This window comes from Schistocerca cancellata, chromosome 3 (assembly GCF_023864275.1).
Source record: "Schistocerca cancellata isolate TAMUIC-IGC-003103 chromosome 3, iqSchCanc2.1, whole genome shotgun sequence".
Classification (NCBI taxonomy): Eukaryota; Metazoa; Arthropoda; class Insecta; order Orthoptera; family Acrididae; genus Schistocerca; species Schistocerca cancellata.
In genome coordinates, this window is record NC_064628.1 from 661,784,312 (window position 1) to 661,811,660 (window position 27,349).

At 38.8% G+C, this 27,349-nt stretch overlaps 1 protein-coding gene across 2 annotated transcripts in view; it reads left to right on the forward strand.

The window, feature by feature from the left end:
* LOC126175636 (integrin alpha-PS2-like) overlaps nucleotides 1-27,349 on the forward strand; it is an 836,969-nt gene that overhangs the window by 740,891 nt on the left and 68,729 nt on the right. Inside the window, exons 7-10 of one of the 2 annotated variants that reach the window (XM_049922524.1) lie at nucleotides 12,231-12,305; nucleotides 14,680-14,855; nucleotides 22,405-22,617; nucleotides 22,795-22,897. In XM_049922524.1, the coding sequence (XP_049778481.1) occupies nucleotides 12,231-12,305; nucleotides 14,680-14,855; nucleotides 22,405-22,617; nucleotides 22,795-22,897 (567 nt within the window). The remainder of the gene's footprint in view (nucleotides 1-12,230; nucleotides 12,306-14,679; nucleotides 14,856-22,404; nucleotides 22,618-22,794; nucleotides 22,898-27,349) is intronic. The other variant, XM_049922526.1, reaches the window with a different exon arrangement.

A 27,349-nucleotide genomic window follows, 5' to 3' on the forward strand; every position in this document is an offset into this window, starting at 1 on the left:
ATATTGTACCCTCTCCAGCTCCAGATATTTCACATTTGATAATGCTGTTTTATGTCATTCATTCAATGATATTGGTCACAGGATCCATATTCACCCAGTTGTTACTCATTTGTATGGTTGTTATACAGATAATAGTGCCTGAACTAACTTTTTATTTGAAAAATGAGTGAGACAAGTGCAACATGCTGTACCTGAATACTGCATTTAGTTGGCCACAGCCAGACTCAGACTCCACCAGTACACCACTGTGCTAGACATTGTTCGAAGATTCCTGCCTGTAAAAAAACCTTGACTGTTTTAAGCGTTGCCACAGTGACATACCTAAAAGAATTGTTGACAAAAAATTGAAATATTTGAATTTCAGTGTGCCTTGTAAGCAAAACTACATGGCACGATGTAATCTTATTACAGAAGGATTGTATCATGTTATGTTTGATTCCAAATTAAGATGGCATACATAATCAGTTAGTGGAAGTGAGTTATTATTTTTGCTAATTATTATCTGATCATTGATGCTTACAGTGTTTTGACTAGTTAGTGAATGCCAGGTACATTTCTTATTTTGGCATAAGAATGTGAAATGTTCAGCTTCTCATCTTGTTGGGTGAGCCCCCATAATTCTGTAATGACATGGTATTTGGGCGGCTGATGGTTGTTGCAAGAGGCAATTTACCCTATAGAAAACAACTAGAGTCATACTTTTGCTATATATATATATATATATATATATATATATATATATATATATATATATATATAGACTTACCCAACAAAAGCGCTGGCAGGTCGATAGACACACCTGCCAGCGCTTTTGTTGGGTAAGTCTCATCATCTTTCTTTTTAAATATATTTTTCCCACGTGGAATGTTTCCCTCTATTATATATATATATATATATATATATATATATATATATATATATATATATATATATATATATATATATATATAATAGAGGGAAACATTCCACGTGGGAAAAATATATTTAAAAAGAAAGATGATGAGACTTACCGAACAAAAGCGCTGGCAGGTCGATAGACACACAAACAAACGCAAACATACACACAAAATTCAAGCTTTCGCAACAAACTGTTGCCTCATCAGGAAAGAGGGAAGGAGAGGGAAAGACGAAAGGATGTGGGTTTTAAGGGAGAGGGTAAGGAGTCATTCCAATCGGCAACAGTTTGTTGCGAAAGCTTGAATTTTGTGTGTATGTTTGCGTTTGTTTGTGTGTCTATCGACCTGCCAGCGCTTTTGTTCGGTAAGTCTCATCATCTTTCTTTTTAAAAAATATATATATATATATATATATATATATATATATATCGCCTTTCCTGTTCATCCCACATGACACCACACTTAGGTGGTAGAACAAACCTGCCCAGCCTCCATAATGTGAAATGAAATCTCATTCTGATGTAAACTGCTGATGATACAGGGATTAAATCCCTTTAATTTCAGCACCACAAATTCTATTTTTATTTTTATTTACATTTCTTTTGCCATGTAGTCATCAAATGATGACTTCTGCAAATGTTGTAGTGTTTATAGAGCTATAGTACATATTATATTTGTGTATAAAGCTGTAATACACAACAGATTTATCTACAAAGATTAATACATAATACATACAGCTTAGAATTCTTTCAGTGAGTACAGACATTTATTTACAAGAAAATATTTTAATTTTGTTTTAAATGGGTCCACAGTGTGTGCTCTTATGGATTCTGGCAAATTTTCCTATAACTAGCACCCTGACACTTTTCTAAACACATATGTTCTATCACTCAGCTGTAACTGTTTGCCATTTGCATTATTTGTGCTTGTTTTTTTTTCAGTCAAACCAGAACCACAAAATCATGTTACGTCACTCCTTTAAACAAAACATCAGTACTTATTTGATAAAAGAGAGCTCCAATTGGACTTAGTTTAGATTTTAATATTTTGTTATTCATTGCACTGTTAATTCATTAATTGTAATACCATTCAAAAGTTACTGATTTCGTTTTAAAATAAACTGACTAGTTGAAAGATAACAACTGTAGTAACCAGATAACACATGAAGCCGATCCAAGTAACACAAATATGGCTTTATTCATAAATCTCTGAACAATAATGGAAAGATGTCTCTCGTAACTCAACATATAACAAGATACAGAACTAATGCAAGCGGTGTAACTGGATGAACATAGGGAGAGTGAGTCAGCACTGCTCCATGCATATATAAATGCAACTCGACGGCGTGGCAGAGACTGCACCAAGCAGAGACAAGCGGTGACACCACACTTGGTGCACTCGCACTCACACGCACTAGTATCAGGATACAGCACTCCTGTCCCTTGAGCTAAGTTGGTACCCGTGCAATGGATGAGACACCATCAGCCCGATGAGGGATATGTCCATCGGATCCGGAGCTGTGGCAGCTGATGGAGACAGAGGGGATGGGACAATGTGCCAGGCAGGCACCAGAGCACAGGGCCAGAACACATGAGGACGCAGGCATGCTTGAGGACAGTGGGCCCGTGCAGCCAGCACCCAACAACATCACTGCAAAGGAGATTGCAGTTACCATTTCTGCAACATCATCAGCAGGCAGGTCCCATTGCATAGATGGGGCTGGACACACTGGTGATGACAGCAAAAGTAATGATGGAAAGGGGGCTGATGGAGGTGGCTCAACCAGAACAGCAAGCTGTGGCAATGGAACTGGGGCCAGAGATGGACTAGCACCCAGTGCCAGCAATCTGGAACCCCAGGGCACTGTACGTAGAGGAGGCAGCCAATCGAATGGGGACACCTCCACAGCAGGCAATGGCAAGATTCGAGATGGAGGGCAATGGGGTAGGCTATGATGATGGGGGTCACATCCACAAACCAGTAGCTTCTGGCAGGGAGGAGGGATTCAACTGATCAAAGTGGCAAGTCACCAGCCCATCAGCTGTACAGACATTACAAAGATTGCATCCCTGCAGGCAGACAACAGTGGCCTGTATCCACTTGAGCCTGCAATCAAGCACTTGTGCCCACACCGGCAATCCCAGCACAAAGTGGCCGGATGAATCCGACGGTGGCAAGTGCAGCACAGGCTGTAGAGCGTGGAGGAGCATGCCTGACTGCTCGCCAAGAAGCAACCCAGCCGGGCTCCACTCCTCCACAGGTGTGAAGTGATAGGTGCTCAGAAAAAGGAGAAGGGAGTTGTCGGGTGAAGAATCCACAATAAACTTCTTCATCTGGGACTTGAAGATATGCATTGATCATTGGGCCTCATTGAGTGTGGAGCACATGACAAATTCTGTGACAGGAACAAACCAGTTGAAAGGTGTGAGAAACGAACTGGGGGGTCTCTATTGGAAACTAAGGTACAAGGTAAAAGCCTCAACAGCATGTGAATTGTGACCTCAGCCAATGTCAAACCTTACCAGAAAATGTAAGGAAACCGGGATAATGTATTCACAACCAAGAGCCAATGACAATTTAAGAAGGGACCCGTAAAGTCTACATGAATGCATCCCCATGGCCAGTGGGGAGCGTGCTATGGGGACAGGGATGCTCTGGGAGCTGCCTGTTGTTTGGCACACAGCTCTCAAGCTGCAACAAAATGGACAATTCCGCCATCAAACCCTGTCCATAAAAAAATATGTCTCCTAGCTAACAGTTTAGTGCAGGAAACTCTCAATGGCTCAGGTGGAGAGGGCATAGAACCTCTCACTGTAACACAGAGGGTATGACTACTCTAGGTCTTCTGTGGACAACAGCAAAACACCATCAAAAACAGAGGGGCGATACTGTAAGGAAAAATAGTTGTGCATGGGGTCCAAAACCCAATCTGGCGGTTCATCTGGCTAGCCCTGTTGCAAAAACAGCCATCTAACAGAGAACCACGTCAACAGCAATGGCAGCTGCTACACGCAAGCTCGTAAATGGGAAACCATTGACTGCAGCCTGTATTTCGATATCAAGATGGAAGCAAAGCAATTCCTCACAATCAAAATCGGTATCAGGACCCACAGGAAGGTGGGACAAGGCGTCCACATTGGCATGCTTAGACGAAGGTCAAAAATGGATTTCAGAATTGTACAGAGACAAGAACTGTGCCCAGCATTGTAAGTGGTGGTGCTGCCTTGTCAGGCTAAGAAGTGTGAGTGTTAAACAATCAAACCAAGGGTTTATGGTCAGTATAAGGTGAAACTTGGAGCCATACAAAAAAACATGAAATTTCCAGATAGCATAGACTATGGCAAAAGCCTCTTTTTCTACCTAAGAGTAACACTGTGGTGCCAGAGTGAGAGATTTTGAGGCAAAAGTAACAGGCTGCTCAGAACCATCAGCCTATTGGTTGGATAGGAACACAATGAGGCTGTAGTGTGGGGCATCAGTTGCCAAAACTGTGAGCTGGTCCGGAGAGAACATAGTTAAACAAGGGGCCAAGAGTAGTTTGGATTTCAGCATTTGAAAAGCAAATTTGCAGTCTGAGCTCCAGCAAAAAGATACATTCTTGCATGACAAGGCATGCAATGGGTGGGCCAATGTGGCTGCCCTAAACAGGAATTTGTGGTAGTAGGCTATTTTACCTAGGAAAGCCTGAGGCTCCTTCGTGAGTGAGGGGTGAGGCATAGACAGAACAGCAGAGATGTGGTCTGGCAGATGGTGAAGCCCATCCTGCGATATCTTGAACCCCAAATAAACAATAGAAGGCTGAAAAAACTGAGATTTGACAAGGTTACACCATAAGCCTGTGGACTGTAAGACAGAAAACAAAGTGCTCAAATTTTTCAAGTAATCAGCTGTGGAAGATCCCACACAACAATATCATCCAGATAATTAATGCAAATGAGAACAGCAATAATCAATAGCTCTAAAAATCATTGGAAAGTAGCAGTGGTGCTAGCCACACCAAAAAGAAGGTGCAAATATTGATATAGATCAAAACAAGTATTCAAAACCAGCACTCACCAAGACTCTTTGTCCACAAGAACCTGTAGATATGCTTCAAAAAAGTCAATTTTAGAATAGTATTGGCCACCCGATATATTCGCCAACAGTTCCTTCTGGCAAGGGAGAGGGTACATATCCACGATCAACTGCACATTGACAGTAGTACTGAAATTGCCACAGAGGTGAAGTTTCCCCTGTGGCTTCCGAACTAGATTAAGTGGAGATGACATTCACTAGTTACAACAGGTTGCACAAACCCTAGAGACTGAAGTCTCTCTGATTTTGCTTTCACTTGATCTTTCAGAGTGACAGGAATGGGACATGCAAGACTTAAATGAGGCCGAGCTGTGGGTTTCAAAGAAATTCACACAGTGTTTCCAATGCGTGATAGGACACAAAATGAACTGCTTCACTGACCGCCATCCCGAACAAGTTCTCAACACCAATATCAGCAACCACCAAGAATGTAATGGAACAAACCACTGGCTTGTAAGAGGTAGATGCTGTGAATTGTCCCAACAGTGCAATGTTGTGTTTGTTGTAACTGACCAGCTTCCAGGTGACTGGTGTCAATGACGGTGAGCCTAAACTCCATAGGTTTGAATTCAGTAACGTCACTGTAGCACTTGTGTTGACCTGTAGCCAGAGCACTTGGCGAAGAACACTTTACTCAATAAACAGCTTGGGAGTAGTCACAAGCATTGGAGTCCCACAGTTTATGTCCATGTCCATGTCAATAACCTGATCAAACTTCGGTAAACAACACATAGAGGCGATGTGGTCTCTCTCCTGGCTAGCATTACAAGTAGCCCAGTGCCTACAGCATGCCGAAGATTCATGCTGGACTAAACAGAAAGGACAAGATGGAAACAGGAACGCTAATGCTAGTGCTGTGGCAGTCACGGCTGCTTGGACCGACCTTGGTCTGCTCGGTAATGGGTTTACATAATTACTGCAGCTATTCCCGCTTCCTCATGCAAGTTCTATGTCATCATAGTGGGCCAAGCTTATGACACTCCTGCCACATTGCCCCACACTTCAATCTGTTCATCCACTGCCCAAGAAACTTCAAAAGATTGTGCTATTTGCAAAACTTCTGCCAATGGGGTTCTCACAGAGCGAGGTCTTCTGGTGCATTTCCTTGCTCAGAGATAAACAGATAACTGCGTCACACACCATAGAGACTGCATAAGAGTCATTACGGACATCAGTAATGAATTAACACTTACACCTAAAGCTGTGAAGTTCAGGTGCCCGGGCAGTGTATGGCAGGTTTGGTTTCTGGCAGCATCAGTATAATTCAACTTGTACAGCTATGACATGCATTCATTTGCAATGGTAGGTGGACAAAAATATGAACATATGATCAAAAGCAAGAGCTACTGGTTCTTATGAAGAGGCAAGTTGATGCACTATTTGATACATTTTAGGTGGAATCCACAAGAGGAAGAAGGCTTTGCACAAATTCAAGTCTGACACACCGAAAGTCAAAAAAGACTGTCTGAGTCTTTTCTTGCATGGTTCCCAATGCTTGGTGAGCCATCATATGGAGGAAAAACGAGTGAATGAACTGGTGGAACAATACTCTGTCTGTTAATAGAAAGCTGTTAATGGAAGCTGACAAAGTGGTTACTGCCAAAGTAAGCACGGCGTCAGTTACTGCCAAAGTAAGCACGGCATCCATAGTGACTAACTTGATGAAACCACACTAATGACTGCACACATGGATATCGTTCCAAACTCGCTGCCAGTCATGTAGTAACACAAATATGGCTTTATTCATAAACCTCTGAACAATAACGAATGTGGCTCCCATGAATTCACTTGTAACAAGACACAGAACAACTGATTTGAGTGGTACAACTGGATGAACATACAGAGAGTCAGTCAGCGCTGTTCCATGCATATATATGTGCAAGTGATTGGCAGATGGTGCGGCAGAGACTGCGTCAAGTGCCTGTCACCCACAGGCAACCTCCAGTGGTCGGCCTGTGCTGATACAGTTGGCAGCCAATTCGAGCATACACACACACACACACACACACACACACACACACACACACACACTCTCTCTCTCTCTCTCTCTCTCTCTCTCTCTCTCTCTCTCGGTGCACCCAAACTTACCTGTTTCATGTAGTAAGTTGTAATGTACAACAAGCTATTTGCGTGACACAAGAGGAAATTTACTCTTTAGTAAAAAACAGATTTAACAAAACGAAGGTACTTGAGGTTCGACAAAACATGTTATTAAGTTCATAATTATAACTATCTGTAATTCATTGTACATTGATGTTACATATGGAGGACTATGCCAAAAACTTTGATTAGTTTATTTGATTAATCACCTTGCACCACATTGCACAGTGATCATCTGACACAACCGGTTCACAGAGACCTTCTTAATGGGAATCAGATCGATCTGTCGAAACTACCTTTGTCCATCAACAGTAGCTCTGTTTGACATGTAGACCTCTTCTAAGACAACCACACTCAACTGCCCACTGTCCATGTCTTTAGTGTATAGTTTCCATATCACCATGCCCACCCAGCACTACCACTTCTCTCAGCTGACTCGTACACTGACACTGTTTCAGTTGACTGACTTGTTTACATTGCGAGCCTTTCATTACTATGACCGACACCCAGCCATTAATTATTTAACTCTTACAAATTGGCACTATGCTAGTTCATGACTTAATGCTTAACAAACTGGTATGATATACAGACAAAAATAAAATTCCAACTATAAACTGTTTGCACTTTAATAGTCTTTCAAACACTTAAATTTTAACACAAGCAACTAGTGGTTGGTACACCTTTTTTTCACTTTCTCAATAATGAATAGCCTCAAGGTTATGCAAAAAAGGCAGTATTCCTCTCTTATTTATGCACCAAAATGCATTTTATACACACACCTAAATTAGTGCAAAGAAGCTTTTACACATTGGTGGCACGACACAAGTTTAGCCAAACACTAAAAGCAATGATTTTCTGATCTTGTTATGTAAAATCATTTATGTAGCAATCAATCTGGCACCAACAGTAACTGGTAATGAGTTATCAAATAACACCATAGGCTTACAAACTGACTTTCTTTTTTTTTTTTTTTGGGGGGGGGGGGGAGGGGGCAAGACTTACGAATTTTCTTTAAGCAGTTCTTTTTTTAGCATGTTCAGCATAGTACACTTTGAGGAGTGCTGCATTAAAAACAATGGCTCAGTAATTTTGTTGTTATGGCTTATTCAATTTAGCTGCTATGTAAAACATGTTGGTAATATCCTAATCTTTTCACTTGCTATAGATAAATTGTGTATTATTGCAGTTTATTACTGCTATTATTACTGTTATTATTACTCACTATTATTATTATTACTATCACAATCATCATCATCTTCTTCCTTTCAAAGAAGAGGCTGTTGCCTGTTCTGAAATCATAAAATTATTTTAATTTTTTTCAAAGTCTTCCAACATATCTTTTCTCATTTGGCTTGTAGTTCAGAACCTTGTGGGGAATTCTGTGACCTGGCGTGCTCATGAGGTGTTGTCTCCAATCTTCATGATATTTTTAATTTTTTTCAATCATGTTGAAATATCTTCATTTCTAATCATGTCTCTACTTGTGCAGCCCTTCATCTACAATGCACCTTAAGTGCCATGTTGGAGGGTTTGCATACTTCGATGAAGCTAAGTGCTGTGCTGGCAGTAACTGGCAGTCACCCAAGCTAGAGTGATCTCGAATAGGGAGCCATACAAAGTGTACCCCAAAATTTAGGGTAGAGAGGACTCTACAGGCACAGAGAAACAAGCTTCTCTAAGAGACACAACCTCTACAGAAAATTAGGCATGTTGCAATACCTAAAGATGGCAGCCCCATCATGCAACTTAACATGCACAGCGCTGATAATGCAGCCAGGGGATTGTAAAATTACTGATAAAGTCAAATTACTGATGAACTCACAAATAGCCTCAGATAGTTTATTATTATTATTATTATTATTATTATCAACATTATCATTACAGTTTTGCTAGCATGTTTACAGATGGAACAGTAGCTCAGGTGGGTGGATTGAGTTAAGAATTGGTCTCAGCATTCACATTAAATTATTTGACCAAATAACACAAAATGAATAGTCATACTGATATTTCTTGTGCACTGTTGTGCTGCTCCTAAATATGATTCAACCATCTTAAACACTGTGTACCATTATTTGATTCAGATACATGTTGAGGAGCTACCACCGTGGTTTTTCTTACTTCACTCTTATTGAACATCTGGTTGGTTCCTTCAGCAAATTCGCAACTAAAGAGAAGTCTGAGGGAGCTGCAGTGTTGCAATATATCATTTATGTGTGTTAGAAAAAATGTTTTGTAGAGCAGTTATCTGAGTGTGATTGGGATGCGGTTTGGAGACATTAGTTGTACCTCAAAGATTATTGTAACCAGTTGTCATACTGGTTAATGGTATGAAAAATTCTTAGTGTTTTGGGCACTCTAATGTTTCAGATAAAGGACAACCATCCTTGTCAGTAATGATTATAAAATTTTTGATGTTCCTTGACTAAAAACTTCTATTTCTGGGAAGATCCACAAAAGGAGATAAAAGATACGGCTCAAGACACTGCTTAACCTAACATTAAATGGCTTTTGCCATGACATTAAAGGAAATTTTTTGTGCTGTAGGATGGAGGTGACTGACAGCCAAAGTTCTTGCCAAATGTCAACATTAAGCAAAGAGATGCCACTGAAAAGAGTAAATGGGTGAGGGGAGGGTAACCAGTGAACATATGGTTCACTGATACAGAAGTGAATGTGTTATTATGTGGGTGATAAGTTGGATAGTCTTCGATAGAGGGTAATCTGTGAGAGACACTTCGAGCTCAGTGAAGAATAGCCAGAATTTAGACAGAAGAGTATCGTTAAGATGTACATATAGATTCTTGATCTGAACTCCAAAGTGACTGCATAGGTAATTTGATTCTTCTCAAAAGCATTTAATGAGAAATGCAGATTTTGGATTGAGTACTTTGTCTTACGTTTCTGTAGAAGTGGGAAGCCTCATGAATACAGCAAAGAAAAAAATATGTGTAATGCATGCAGTTGAATGAAAAAGTTTACATTTCGAAACATAAATTGTGAGACAGCATTCACAGAGTTTTCATGAACAAAGTGCACTGCTTATGTGATGATTGTGTTTTAAGTTGTCCTTTATTAGATGAAGTTCAAGTAATGTTTAGGACTGTGGAATTTCAAGTTGAAAAATATTGTCACTCTGAAATCACTTGGTTGGGCTTTCTAATGGAGCTCTAATTGGTTTTTATCACCAGGAATTGAAGCATTTTCAGAAAGGGATTGTAACTCTTTTCTGTGTATCTTTTTTCTAGAGATTTCAGAGATCAGAGGACCTTGTTTCTAATTATGAAGTAGTTGCAAGGTGATTTATAGAACTGAGTCCTTTATTCAAACACACAATTAACTGCATTTGTGGTATTCATATATGAAGTAGCAGACATTTGACCTCGCCTCAGGATGACACACATTACAGTCAATAATCATTATAGTTCATGTATTTTATCAGTGCATATGAACATGTTCAATCATTGGCCAATCTAGCAGTTAGCATATACAAAAATGAAATAAAGAATGAGCAGAGAGTAAAATTTCCACCGGTGTGCTTTGAAGAAAGAGTACTGCTGTGATAGTGGGAACACGAATGTTAGGGAAATCAGCAGCCATAGTTTACACATAAAATGAAATACATAATCTGTCAAGTAAAGAAAATCTACAGCTTGACTCAAGTTATTATTAGTTGAGATCTCTCTATGTTAATGGGGACATGAACAGTGTAGATCTGCTGATAATACAACACACTGCAGCTGTCCAGCGAATTTTGCAAAGCTGATTTTATTTTTAACAACCTTTTATTGTACTTGTGGTACAAAGTTACAGTGAAAGTTTTTAGCCAGAAAGATAATTTTCTTCATAAGTTTTGTTTACCATGCTCCTCTGTCAGTCAATGCATCATTCAACAGCCAGCTCATTTGGTGGACTTGATCCAATGCTTACTGTCTTCTCAGTCCCTATAAATAATATAGGTTAGTCATCTACAGCACTGACTATAGAAATGAGGGATGTTAGATAGAACACCCAGCTTGTGGTTTCCAAAATGAAGAAGGGCAAAACTTTGTCTATTCTCTCCAGTACGTCCACTTAGCAGATAAATTCCGTAGGTGGGTCATCATATGAATCTTTAGAATTTCAATATCTCATTATTACAGCTTATGACTATACCATTAATGATTTTTTCAAAGAAAAGTTAAGGAGGCGGATCGAAAGTGATGGATACATTGATATACTCCAGCACTTTAACTATGCTCCACTTAGATTATAAAGTCACTGTGAAGAGGAGAATGGAAAGAAACTCCACTTAGATTATAAAGTCACTGTGAAGAGAAGAATGGAAAGAAGAATATTTGAAAGAACTGTGATGGACACTCATTGTATGGTGTATTACAAAAGATCCCTGATGAATGATCAGGGAAAGGTTTGTAAAACAGGAAAACAAGCTTATGGAGAATACATAGTAACCCATAGAACTACAGAGGTTGGTCCGTAAACATTCTTATATGAAAAAGTTTTAAAAGACATTAGTTATTTTGTGTCTGTTCTCTTCCCAGTTACAAATAACATACATTCAATAAAACTGACAAGATTTTTAGTCTTGCCAATAGCTATCATAGCTCCTTGTCCTTCTGAAATAAAGCAAAATCTCTGGATAATATTGTATATGTCCCTTTCTGGTGTCGCCATTTATTGAGGCATTTTAATTTTATCAGTCCATATCTGTGAAATGTCATGTTTATATGTAACCACTGCAGTAGGCCAACAGATTTTCCCCCTCCTGTGCTGTTATTTTGAATTACAGCTACTGTCATAATGCTTGCAACTAGTATCGAAGTGAGATAAATGTTATTTTGGCACAGTATATGACTGCCATTTAAATGCATTAAAACAATATAATAGAGGTTCATCATAGATAAGGCTCCAAAAGCACACATTGAATGCATCAGCTTATGTTAATATTGTCTTGAAACCATAAATGAAGCCTTCTCAAATTTCAGAAACAAACTGCCATTTCTTGTCATATTCTGTCGTTTGACTTTTGCCTATTTTCTTATAGTTCATAGAATTCATGTGGAAGTGAGTTATTGAGATTGAAATAGCAGTGGCATGTATTGCAGAGTTTGCCTCTTCATTAATGTATATTAATTAATTTATTTTTCACATTTCACCTTATAGGAAGGCTGTACTCCGTTAATGCATATGCATCTTTAAAATGGTCTCATACAGTCTACAACTTCTCATATCCTCCAGGTAATTTAAATTTATAAACTTACTTTCTGGAGGTGTTGGCGATGGCTTACACCAGTGCTCAGTCTTCAACCCTGCAACTGCTACAAACAAAGCAACCATTGTAAATACTGGATTCTAATGGTGCAATTACCACAATTCCATTCTTTGTAAAAATCAACATAATTTGGTGACAGCAAAATCAGTAACAAATCCATTCTATATGGAACAGTTGGTGAAACCCCAGCCAAATGTATAAGCATAATACTTTTAACAAGCTTTCTTCTGAAGGTCTGAAAGGTATAATCATCTACCAACCAATCTGTAAGATCTGCATTACATCTGTTGTGGTTCATGGGAACATAACTATTGCATTTTTGTGTTTCCTCGCAACTCTAAATTTTGTATTTATTTTCAAGTAAATTTCAAATTAACAGCAGCTGTAACTGTAAGCTTAATATTGCTTAAAATAAAGTAAAAAGTAACATTTAAAAATAAATAGGCAAGTAATAAATCTGATACAATAAATAATATCTTATATTCAAATAAAACATGCTAATACACATATAAGCTTCAGTGGTTCTTCTCACTATGTGAAGGAAGTTTGCTGAAGCCTTGATTATCTGAGCTAACATTTACTTTCAGAAATTTTAATATATACTGAAGAAATCTAACTATAATTGACAGTGTCACTTAAAAATTACAGTAATATGCTTAACATTACATAAAATATTGTATGTAGTTTTTCAGGGTTACAGGTGTTGATAAGAAAGTGTACCACAAAGGCCTAGCTGCTTCATATCTTCATTTACTTGATGATAGCCTACTATATGCTTTTAATGATACAAACAAGGTATATTTGCAATCAAGTTTTGCATTGTTGTCTTCTACAGTATGTGGACATCGGAAAGAAGCCAACTCATAGCCAATGAAAGTCATATTCATTCATTAGCTTCTCATGAATGTGGCCCTAATATTGACAAGATAGTTCGATGCTTTAGAGTACAGTAATTTAATAAGCAGATGGTCAACTTTTGCATGACCATCTACAGATTCTCGTACGTTGTAACTACGTTGTTTCTATTACATCTTTATGTCCACTGAGACTATATCTTGGCTATGTCAACAGCTGACTTTCCTTTGTTTCAAAGACACGAGTGTAGAATCATTATAATGCTTCACAGGTGATGGCTAATGTTTAGTAACATAAATAACTAGTAACATGGAATTATATGTAAAATGTGTTAAAAATTATGACTACATCAAGTGTCCTTAATTCTATACAAACTTCAATAACATAGAACGTCAGATAAATAATGGTACAAATTTCTGGAATATGTTTCTGGGACCAACACAAGAAAAATCTGTGTAAACATATGGCTTAAAAAATTCCTATTTCTGAATAGTAGCCCATGATAGGTTGTAAAGGAAGTTGGATCAGGGTTTAACATCCTGTCATTAGAGATGATGCAGAAGCGCAGGATGGGGAAGGAAATTAGCCATGCTCTTTATAATGAATCACCAGCTTAAATATGGATGCATGAACAGTGAATTAAACTGTCGCCCAGTGTCTTGCCATTGTGCCACCTCAGTAGTTTTTATATATTTTATTCATAGTATTTCCGTACTTCTTTAATGCTAATATTTCCAAAGTATCTGTTTGAAGCATTTTCCATCAATTTCAAAATAAGCTTCCCAAAAATGCTGCTTAACTGCCTTACTCTTATTAGCCATCCAGGCTTATGGTGAATCGCTTTGTCAACAAATGCATTGTACGAATAGAATATGTATCAGAATTTCAAAATTCAGAAGGAATAATTGTAAAAACTGGTATGTGTTATTGCTGTTGGTATTGAAAATTTATTATTTTGTCATATGTTTTTCACAAAAAATAGCTATGCATCTGAAATGGAAAAATAAATGATATATTTTGAATATCATAAATCTTCTCAGAGATGAGTCTTTTTCTCAGATCATATACACTGATCGCAGCAGTAACATAAATTGATAAACAAGACTTGGTTACTTTTGCAAGAAAAAGGGCAGTGGGCAAAGGGAGCAAGGTGGCCATATTAAGACCCAGTTGCCTCTAGGATGACTCTGCCAAAGTTTGCATTATTACTTATCTGACGCCTTTTATAAATAAATACATTTCAGTATATTCCAAGTGAAAGATTTTATTTCTCTTGTTCACACATTACAGCACTCATAATAGAATATGTATCAGAATTTCAAAATTCAGAATGAATAATTGTAAATACTGGTATGTGCTATTGCTGTAAATAGTTGTTACATCTTGTAATTATTGTTGTGGAAGGAAATATTTGTATTTGTTGTGTGAGCACTCACTCACTTGGCTTGAAAGAAATAAGTATGCAGAAGGTGTGACTTCTTTCAGGGCAGGTTTACTCACAGAGTCTATATAATCGACCTGATGTTATTAGTACCCCTGAAGGTCCAAAACAGTCAGATGATTCTTACCTTGGATATTCGGTGGCTACTGGTGATTTCACCGGGGATGGAACCAGTGGTGCTGCTGTTGGTATGCCACGAGGGAACAGACTAGTTGGAAAGGTAATGAAAAGGACTAATTTATCTCTTTTTTAAATTTTTAAACAAATATCTTTATTCATGTACTTCCGTTTTAAAAACAAAGTTTTCAAGGCTATGAGAGATTAAGTAGATAGAGTCATTTATTCACAGACACACATAATTTCTAAAAACTCCATTGTAAAAGAAAACTCTGAAATGTAGAAGCATCTAATATTTACATAATGGTGATCCAGATGCAGTTAACCCACCCATATAACCTAGTGTGTTTAAGTATACAGGATACAGGGAGGTGCATGGCTCAGGATCAAATCCGCTTCTCAGACGTAACGACACGGAACAGTGTGCCAGCCAGCCTGGGTGTGGTTTTTAGGCAGTTTTCTGCAGCAACATAGGAAAATACTGAGCTCCTTCCCATGTCCCATCTTGGGTACAAGACTCGAAAATACTTTGAAAAACAATTTTGGATCGCCTGTTTAATTCTGCTAGGCACAGTCAGAATTGGTACATGGATTCCTCCCCAGGTGGAGCTAGCAGTAGTTTTAAAGTGTCTTTGGGAGCCATGAACCCATCTTAATAAAAGCCCATAAGTTATAGGGTATGGTCGGTTCTCTGCAAAATTGAAAAATAATTGTACTAATCCTGAACCAGCATAAGTGGAATAATGGGCACTGGAAAGGAAGGAAGGTCATGCAGTTACATAAACATACTCTGTAAACTATGTTAGTTGTCATTACTGATAATTCTGTTGAGCACTTTTCATGCTCCGCATTTAAATAGTCCATATATTGTCATCTTATGAGGGATAATTATACATAATGCAGGTACTTTGGGAGGGGCAAGACTGCAGTTGCAGGAGTGAAACAATATCATTTACTATGTGAATGGAGCCATATTTACTATGATAATTATTTCCTTTAGTATTTTTATTAATGGTGGCCTGTAAAACCAGAACACAATACTGAGATACTTTTTAGCAAGAGCATCTTGTAGTTTTGAATGTCAGGAAATTTTCAACATGGTTATTGATGCTGTCTTATTTAGCTTCAGTCCGGAACCACGCGACTGCTACGGTCACAGGTTCGAATCCTGCCTCAGGCATGGATGTGTGTGATGTCCTTAGGTTAGTTAGGTTTAAGTAGTTCTAAGTTCTAGGGAACTGATGACCTCAGATGTTAAGTCCCATAGTGCTCAGAGCCATTTGAACTATTTGTCTTATTTAGCTGTGTCTGTCAACTGGTCAACTGTGAATTCAATCACAGACAATAATGATTGCTTTTTGTTCAAATCTATGTCAACTTTTATGATTATCTTCATTTTACTTGTTCATCAAAGCATCTCATAGTCATCACACAGTTCGCAACATAACATATGACTTGTCAATTCTTCTAATGTGAAAGCATTAGCTGTTATCATTTCAGCTTTGAATGGTCCATGTTGAATATATGATTACAGATCTCATTCTTTGCAAGATCAGTCCTCTGGGATTTAGGTGTGGGTGGTTTGGCAGAAGTCATGGAGGGAAAAATCCATTTTCTTGCAAAAATTTGTCAATGGTGTGAACAGAAGTTTGGTGCTTCACAATTAATTATTTCCTTAGATCTGGATCATAATCCGTATGATTAATCACCAGCCAAGACTTTGTTTCATCTTTTAGTGAACTAGAGGTGACCTTTTTCTCCTGCTTGTTGTGATATGAAATGTTATAAAAAATGGCTATACTTCTAGGACATACTCCTGGCTTAAGCTGGGTCTCTGTGTATTTGTCAAAATGTTTGCTGCCCATATCTGTTTGATAGCCTGAATTTTTGGTGTTAGACTCACACACAAGAAGTAAATCAGGAATAAAAGTCATGTGATCTCCTGTATGCACAACCATTTAACTTTGATTGGTACTTGTGTTTGTGGCACTGATATTTTTCATGTCTGGTGCAAAGTGAGATCAAAAGTGCGTGAGAGTTTTTTTTTGGTCATGTGTTGTTTTTTGTTTCCACACCTGTGCATCAACACATGATGGATGCAGAGCATACCAAAACACTGCTCAGTACATCGTCCGAGACAGGTGAATCACCATCACAAACAACAACATCACCGCCCCCAAGACACCCGACGCACACCAGAGCCGGACGTCGAATAAAATTCAAGTATCAAGATAACCCTGGGGCTCCGCACTTTAAGGGGGGGGGGGCTGTGTGGCAGTGATATTTTTCATGTCTGGTGCAAAGTGAGATCAAAAGTGCGTGAGAGTTTTTTTTGGTCATGTGTTGTTTTTTATCTTTGCCGTAAGACTATAGGATCTCCTAGTTTTTGTTACTTCTCTGTTGTTTTTAGTTTTCTTCTCATTGTGAGTTTTCATGAATAAATATTTTTTCGTTAACTCATTATACCGGACGGCTATGCAATTATTTGTTGTAGGCAAGTCGCCTACATGTTAAAATCTAATGTTGTATACCCTACTTGCAACCATGTTCTCCTATTCTCACTTGGTGTTCATTCTGCAATCTTTAAAACCATAGACAGAGCCATTTTTGTTGGATTTTCCTTGATAATTATGCAGTTCAATTCTGTGAGATATGGTATGAAGTTTTTACAACACTGGTATTTCCTTGCATTGTTTATAATGTCACAAAAATTGCTGTCTAATATATTTAACTGTATCTTCAATGAGGTATTTATTGTGTGCACTTTGCTTCTTTTTCTTTGGAATAGATCTAGAATCCCACTCTGCTTGGCACAGTGTCTCTCCTTCTGTAATTTTCATACCATCATCTTACTGAAATTTTGCTTTTGCTTCCCAACCTTTGCCTGTAAGTTTTCCATCAGCTTCCCCATTGGCACCTTCACTTCTTTTGCTTTCCCACTGTTAATAAATTTAATGACATTAGCAGCAAACCCTCACGTCTGCACATAATGACATTTTCTGTGACAACTTTCCAGGCTTGGACTGAGAGGTAACACGTGCACTGTGCACTCTAAACTAGGGCATGGCTTTTCTTAGTCATGTGATCAAGTTAGCTTCTGCTGTGGATGGGCCACAGTTTAATTTGTCAAGTAACAAATCACTTTTACATCTTGCACAGTTCATTTGAAATTAAAGCAAAGGAACAAGCTGGGTTTAGAAGTGGGTAGAACACAATGGAACCCTCACAAGCCAGGAGGAAAGTTGTAAAATGAAACAATGAATACAAATAACAGCTTTACCTGGGATTCATGAATTCTGTGAAAACTTTTCTTTCACCTCTAACAATACCTGTATTAACTGTCCACTGATTCAACCAATATTTGGACACTAAGGAAAACACACAGCTTGTGTTAAATATGATCAGGGTAATGGGAAATTCAGAACTGAAAAAAGTCAGGCAAGAAGATTTCATCTCATCAGAACTAATCTCAGGAGCCATGGACTAAGTTTGTAGATCCTTAAAAGTGGAAAACAAAGACAGGATATTGGTTATTGGCACACACCTGAACAATCTTCATAACATTGCACTGATTGTCTCTAGTTCAGATATACTTCAAAAACAATGGAAGACTTAACAGAGCAATTATAATAAGATTCAAATAATGTGTAGTAAAATACTCCAAAGAAGAATAATATAAACTGCCAATGAAGTTGCAGAACCAGTTCATAAATTTTGTACTACAGCATTTGAATGTGGTTGTTGGATAGAAAAGGAGAATAATAAATAGAAGAGCAATAACAACCTGGAGTACTTTGGGTAAACTAAAGAGGGTTTTTAAAACAAAGATTTCAAGGTGTCTGAAATGGAATTAGTGTGTATTAACAGTTTTGTTGTTCAGCAGTGAGACATTAAGGGCACCCATATCTGTGGGGCAAGAGAGGCACCCCCCTCCCTACCCCCACCTCTCAGGAAAAGGAAAAAAAGTATGGTATATTCAGGTGTTTTTCTTTCTATAAAATGATTTCGAAGTTGGTATGAAGCAGATTTTTAACATGGTTGGAACTGGAACTTTGTAATCGCTTTTTGAAAGTCACCTTTCATCTTCCAAAACATAAAAACGCTCCAAATCCTCCAGGTCTAGGCCCCCACCCCCTACTAACTGTCGTACAGGCATCCTTGTGAGACAGGGACTTATGTTGCAAATGCCATAAAAAACTGGAGCAAAGGAAATATTCATGTTGAAAAATACTGGGAGAGGCAGGAATACAAGCAAATGATTCTGGGAAGAGACTTGAGTAGCTGACATAAGTAGGACTCCTTTGAAAATGAAGTGGAGCTGGCTGTAAAATGTAGCCAGACAAATAGGTGTCAGGTGGGCCAAGAATTCACAAGACAGAGATAAGTAAAAAGTAAATTACAATATCTGTAATTTTTAGAAACTGCAAATTATTCTTATTTGCTCATGACTGTATAAGATAGGTTTTTTTACAAAATTAAGTGTAAAAGATTTGTCAGTGTGGCAGCTGTAACCATGTTCAGCCATGGTCTTGCTTGCGTCTGACATGATTGAATTGGCAGGTCAAGTTTTAGTATTCTTGCACATAAGACATAATTGATTCCATAATATCTTAGTGTCTCAAGTAACATACTAATATAAATACACAAAACAGAAACACAATCCACACTATTGTTTACAATGTGCAAAGGTACATGTTATGACCTTACCTACAATTACTTGTTTTCATAACATAAAAAGACATAAGAAATACACCCATGTGCACTTGGATTAGAGACACTTACCTAGTACCATCTACCCAGGGTGCGATTTGTGCTTTTACCAGTGGGGGGGATGTCTTAGGGGGTTAGTAGAATTATATATGTTACTAGCTTGGACCATGGCATTACGCATGGTTAAACAGCTATTTATAAATAGATGTTAATGCCGAAACTCACTATTGACGCGTATGCACTATCAGAAAAGCCATCCCTTGTTATATCTTTAAAAGCACATTATAGGTAAAGCTTATTTACAAAATCATCTACATACGGGTACAGATATACGAGGGGAATTCAAAAAGTAGAGGCACATTTGTGAAAAGTTGTACTTATTCTGATGACAGAAAACTGAAACATATTAATAGTATTAATACTAAGACTTATTAAAAACTTTCAGTGTTCAGCTCCACAAATTTAAATTATATGTAAAGTTTTACTCCAGTGCGTGGGAAATAAACGTCCCAGGTTGGGATGGATAAAATAAAACCAGAAGAGGGGATGGTCTGATGCAGAGGGGGGGGGGGGGGGGGAATCCCCCCCATCCCCCCCTGCAAATCGCACACTGCATCTACCATTCTCTTTCACCATCTTGAAGGCTGTGACAGTTTGTGGCAAAAGACTCCACAAGAGACTGAAAACATTCAGGGCAGCTCATGACATGTGACTGCTGAGCCACAGCCCATAACAGATAGAGATTGGTCAGAGATAGATGTGCACATCCCACTCTGTGGCATCCCACAAATACTCAGTAGGACCTGGAGGAAAGGGAGCAGGAGGGCAACCAATGTTCCTCATATTCAAAGAAAGTTCCTCAAATAATTTGACACTATTTGGGAGCAATAGCATGGTGCATTGCCTTACTGAAAGTACAGAATGTCCGCAGGGTGACGTAAGTGAACAGATGGATATACATGATCAGACAGTGGACTTCTGTATCATTTGTCAGTGACAGATGGTGACAGACACATCAGTAGCATCATTTTATCCCATGTTGTTGTTATTCACATGTGAATACCTTCATCCTCCACCTGAACTAAGATCTGTTGGCAAGCATGATTTATCATCTCAAGGTGAGTTTCAGTGTATTCATACTTTTCATGACCACAGGCTTTTGTATCCATTGTCGTCTGCAATAAAACTTGCTCATAACTTTCCATCAATTCAAACTCAGGTATATGCAAATTCATCACTTATCAGTCCAGGAAATATTTTCATACTTTGAGTGTCCAGTGACTGTGTTCCTGTGCCCAAGCTAATTTTTCTGCCGTGAAACATGTCAAACACAGGTTCAAGTGTGGGGCTGTGGCTTCTGCACCCCTATCAAGGAGGTGGGTCTGGATGATGTAACTTTCATTGGCTGTTGCAGTCTGGCATAGAATTGATGAGTGATTTACTGCATTGTGGCTTATCTATCCCCTGATGTAATCTTTGTTAGTCAGTTGTGACCAGAAATGGTGTAGTGAAGATAACTGGTGACCAGACCATGACAACTTATTGTCACCCCCATCCCCTTCGACACCCCGGACACAAGACTTTATTGGCGCTCTCCCTTCCCCCCTCCTCCTCTGGCACCCACCCTCAGCACAAACACATTAGTAATATAATATGTAGAATTTATTCTAATAATAATACATTTTCCAGAAAATCGTGTTTGTCGTCTTGGAGACTGTTGGTGCCCCACTGCAAGTGGTGCCCAAGGCATGATAGACCCCACCCCCTCTACTACACCACTGATGACTAGTGACATCCCCATTTTGTTGACTCTGGTGTCAATTTTCTCCAGATAGGGCACCAAGATGCACTCTTGACAGGGGGCACATGAGAAGCCCATTGCCTATGTTGTGGGTTGGCAGGAGAGCCAACCCCGTGTTATTAGAGGAAGCGGAAAGGCACGCATTTTAGCTCACGCAGGCTGGCGTGAGGTCTGGAACAGGTTAAGGAAATTAGACTAGCAAAAAAAAGGACATAGCTGTGGAATACTTAACTTTAATCCATAAATGGTGAACATCGCTCTTGACAGTACATGTTTAACAGCATCAATAGTAACTGGTAATGGCGCCTTGCTAGGTCGTAGCAAATGACGTAGCTGAAGGCTATGCTAACTATCGTCTCGGCAAATGAGAGCGTATTTTGTCAGTGAACCATCGCTAGCAAAGTCGGCTGTACAACTGGGGCGAGTGCTAGGAAGTCTCTCTAGACTTGCCGTGTGGCGGCGCTCGCTCTGCAATCACTGATAGTGGCAACACGCGGGTCCGACGTATACTAACGGACTGCGGCCGATTTAAAGGCTACCACCTAGCAAGTGTGGTGTCTGGCAGTGACACCACAGCCTACACAATCTTGGCAATGGATTTTCCCATGCATCAGACACCCATGATGACTTGCATTGATATTGCACAGCTTGCTCATAGTGCACTTGAGAGTCACAATGATGGCTACCACTAGGCCTGATAAAATCCTACTGACATGACACATTGAACTATACATTTGTTGTTGTGACAGCAGCTATTTCCAATTCAATTGCTTAAGAGTTTATGTCTAATGAATTGTAGTTATTCTGTAAAACTTAAAACAGAGAAAGATGAGGATGGAAGCTGAACTGTTCAACAGTGTGCTAACAAAATATTTAAGATTTTATCTGTAAGAACAACTTTCTTATTTCACAACACTTAAAAATGTATCTTATTTCTCATATTGCCTCTCAGGTGAGTAAGTAACTCGTATTGAATATATAATAGCTTTAAATTTAATTGAATAAGTGTATTAAAACAGTAAAGAATCTATATCATATTAAAATGAAGCGAATATTGCAAATATTGTTTTTATAATTATGTATGAAGTTTTGTATTCAAGAAATAGCATTGACAAGTACTGAATATTTGTCTTGTACATAGGTCATCTTGTATTCATCATTCCTGCAAAAAGTTGGGGAGTTCACTGGTGAACAGATGGGTGCATACTTTGGGTATGCACTTTGTGTATCAGATATGGATGGTGACAAAACTGATGATCTCGTTGTTGGTGCACCCCTCTACACCCACCTTCAAAATAATGAAGGAAAATATGAAACTGGCCGTATCTACGTAATCTACCAAAAAAAGGGAACGGTAAAGTGATAAAAATGTTGTGCAAAATTAATATAACTACCAGTGCAAACCAGAATGTATTAAAAACTTTTTCAATTGAACATTTTTACTAATTAAGAAACAGAAATGTTCTGTAATTTTTGTTCTGCACAACTATTTACTCTAACTTCATTCTTGCATTTCTTTTTTATATTTCAGAACAGGTTTGCCACTCATCATTGGCGTGATGGTGTAAATTCTAAATCACGATTTGGCCTTTCCTTAGCATCAGTTGGAGATCTTAATAAAGATGGATATGGAGGTCAGTGTAATATATCATAATACTGTAAATAAAATACTTTAGTTAGTCTTAGTGATTGGAGATGTGGCTCTGGTACATAAAATAAATAAGAAAACTAAAAATTGAAGGGTGACTCTTTAGATAGGGAAAAGTGAAAAGAACTGAGCCTACAAATAAAGGAATTCATGACTTCATTGAAAGTAATTAACAATCCTAGATCCCTTTCTTGAACTACTCCTTTGTGTTTTTGCTTGTGATAGTGATACGAGGATATAGTGATTATGTATTTGGACACTGAATACCACAGTAAGATTCTAGAATTAAGATGGTATACAACATTGTAAAATACAGAATACACTTGTTCTGTCATTAAAACAGTGTGTAGGTTTTCTGCTACATTAAACATTGTTGAAACATTTCCTACTCGAAAACATAATTCATAACAACAAAACTGGTGAGCCTTTTAACCAAAGTAGGAAACTGTGGGTCAGAGGACAGAGCTATCTACAGAATCGGGCACTTACTATTTCAGAGTGCTGTGAGTAGACACAACATGGACAAATTTTTTACCTTTGTGACAGCAATGAATTGTTCTATACTCCCAGTTGTACTGCCTCCCTTTGTCATTTGATTCCTTGAACCAGCTGTGTTTGGGTGATGATTCCATATAACACTGAAGAGCTTCCTCAAATTCCTTTTCAGCTTACTTGGTTTCAGGGATTCCAAAGTGTCCTGTTGTACTGTTAACTTCCCTTTTCCATCTATCTCCTTGTGTTGATAGATGGAAAAGGGAATAACAGATACTTTGGATAATTTTCCATGCAGGATAAGCAGACCAAGCAAAAAAATTAGTAACCCCCAGGAGACATCATGCCAATACTGTGTAGCACCACCTCTAGTCATGTTAACGGCCTCAGTTCAGTTACGAAGAGAGTCCACAATTTTCCAGATGAAGCCATTTGTTGGTGGTTAGAGCCTGTAGAGCTTTATAAAATTGTGGGGATGTTGATGGCTACGTTTCATGTGTTTTTGGGGGTCCATACCTCAGTCACTAAAAATAGAACTCTTATAGGATAACTGTGCTGTCTGTCTGCCTCCCTGTCCGACTGCTAAAAATGATTTTCTCAGGAACAGGTAAATGTGTCAATTTGAAATTTATGTCTATGGTCCCTTGGCAGTGTAAAAAATTGAACCTTCCAATTCAGTGCAACCAAAAGATACATCCATTTATGTCAGATATTTTGATAAATGAAAACTCACTCATAAAACCTATGCTTACCTTAACCTAAAATCATGAAATTTGGCAAGAAGCAAGGTTTCACAGTACAACCTAAGAAAAATATCTGGAATATGCATATTTGTAATTATATCATTTGAAAAAATATTTATTTTGTAAACTGTTGTCCATCTGTCTCTCTGTGTTTGTTGAGGCCCCCTTTTTCTCAAGAACAGGTAGACCTATCAGTTTGCAATATATGTCATGCACTAAGGTCTATCATTCCTAGGCAGTGTAGCAAATGTAAGCTTCTAAGTTGAAGCAGTTAAAAGATGCAGCCATTTAAATCACATATTTTGTTACTCACAACTATCTCATCAAGACGTATGGGGTACTTACCATTGACTTTTTATAACAACAAAAACACTCACTTATTAACAAAATGATTTAACTGGATAGATAAAACATCTACTCATCAATTGGCGGCAGAACACACACTTAAAAGACAGTTGTAATTGGCAGGCTTTCAGAACCTTCGTCAGGCAGAAGGGTTGAAGGTGAAGGAAGCTCTACTTACAGCATCTGCCATCAAGACCCATCCCTGTGATTCAATCTGAGCTGCAATCCCTCCTTAAAACCTCAAGCCCTGCACACGAACTAACGCCTCAATCCATAGAACTTCTCACCCCCCCCCCCTCCTCCCAAAACCATGCACCGCCATCTTTTATCTTCTTCCTAATATCCACAAACCCAATCATCCTGGCCACCCTATAGTTGCTGGCTTCAAAGCACCCACTGAACGTTTATCTGCCTTAGTTGATCAACACCTGCAACCCATAGTACAAAGACTCCCCTCCTACATCAAAGACATCAGCCGTTTCCTAGATCATCTGAAATCCGTGCCTGTCCCACTCGCACCTCACACCTTGCTTGTCACCATTGATGCCACCTCCCTCTATACCAACATCCCCCATGTACATGATCTGTCTGCTGTTGAACATTTCCTCAGTCAGCACCCACCTGATTCTAAACCTGTCACATCCTTCCTACTCACCTTAATCAACTTTATACTTGCCAACGACTACTTCACCTTTGAGGAGCAGACATACAAACGGATCAGGGGTACAGCCACAGGAACCAAGATGGCACCATCCTATGCCAACCTTTTCATGGGTCACTTGTAGGAGGCTTTCCTGGGATCCATAAATCTTTAGCCCCTGGTTTGGTGTAGTTACATTGATGATATCTTTACCATATGGACTCATAGTGAGGCTGACCTGCTGAAGTTCCTGGAATCTCTGAATACCTTCTCCCAATTATATTTCACATGGTCCTATTCTGAATCCCATGCCACTTTCCTTGATGTTGATCTCGTCCTCACTGAAGGCCAGCTACACACTTCTGTCCACATTAAACCTTCCAACAAGCAAGAGTACTTACATTTTGACAGTTGCCACTTTCCATGTCAAATGTTCCCTCCCACACAGCCTTGGCATCTGAGGTAAACATATATGTTTGGCTGCAGACTCTTTACACCAATACACCACCATTCTCACCTCAGCCTTCACTGCATGTAATTACGCCAACAGCCTAGTTAAAAAGCAGATTTCCCAGGCCATCACATCCTATCCTGGCACTATTAACCCCTCCACAAAACAGCTTCAGAGCACACCATTGGTGATTCAGTATTATCCTGGTCTGGAATGTGTTAATCAGCTACTTTGGCAGAGCCATGACTTCCTATAATCTTTCCATTGCCCTCCCAATCTCCACATTATTCTTGTCAGATCTGCTCCTTCTGAACCCATCTCCCTACCCTATGACTCCTAACCCTGTGACCATTCCTGCTGCAAGACTTGCCCTATGTACCCTTCTATCACCACCTACAATAGTCCTGTAACTGGCAAAACATATACTATCAAAGGGAGAGCCACCTGCGAAACGACACGTCATATACCAGTTATTACATAAATACTGTTCGGCCTTCTACATCGGCATGAGTACCACCAAATTATCAATTAGGAAGAATGAGCAGAGGGTGTATACTGACAACTCGCAATATCCTGTTTCAGAGCATGCTCTACAATGTGACATTCATGACCTCGGTGCCTGTTTCACCACATGTGCCATCTGGATTCTTCCCCCAGAACTCCGCATGTGAGAACTAGCACTACAATGTTCTTGGTTCTCACCAACCACCTACCCTTAATATATTTTATGTTCTTCCGTCTCAGCATTTGTTCATTGTAACTTCTATTTGCTTTACCCCTTTTTAGTTTTCTGCATATTTCATTGTCTTTCCCATTTATTTTTCACTGTCCCCTTCCCACCTCTGTTACGTAGAATGCACTTAGCTTTTTACTCTTATTGACTCATGCATGATGTTTAAGCAGCAATCTCTGTCTGCATATTAACCCGTCTTCCACCTTTAAGCTCTCAGATTTTCAAATCTTGTCCAATGCAGTCCCCAACAATCAGTCTTTCCTTCTCATCCTATATGGTAAATCTCCCCTGATTCATGGTTCTGGGACCCAAAATCTACCCCTTTTCCAGACCTCTCCAGTCATTTTCTTTCACCCTTCTTCATTCCCCTTCAACCCTTCTGCCTGAAGAAGGAGCCACTGGTCCCAAAAGTTTGCCAGTTACAACCACCTTTTATGTGTGTCTTCTTCCACTGCTTGGTGAGTAGATTTTTTATCTATCCTATTAAGTAATTTTACCGTTGACTTAGAATCATGAAATTTGGGAAAAAACAGGGTTTAACAGTACAAGTAAAGGAAAAAAATTCAGGAAGTATCAGTTTGTTATTAATGTGATTTTTTTTTCATTTGTTGTCTGTCTTTAAGCTTAAATTAAAACATTCCTAAAAGTGTTGTATTTCTTGGGATCAACACCATCACAGTATCACTGTTGATGACAGGCAAAAATTGTTGAGATTCTTGATTCCAGGATGAAATGTCTGCATACATAATTAATCAAAACTAGACATAGTTGTCTCACTGGGAATTCCGCGATCGTTCAATAAGTACTTATGACAGTGAACAGTGTGTTCTGTACGGACAAGTTACTCTGTAACTACAACATATGATCTGAAGATGGGCAGCTAGCCCGAAACCGGTAATTGAAAATAAAGAATAGCGATCGAAGACTGAAACTCCATATTTTACTTATACATAATTAAGTTTGTACAGAACCCCCGAATGCAAGTTCTACTCGCACCTGGCCAATATTTATTTACAAGTGGACCCAGATACTTT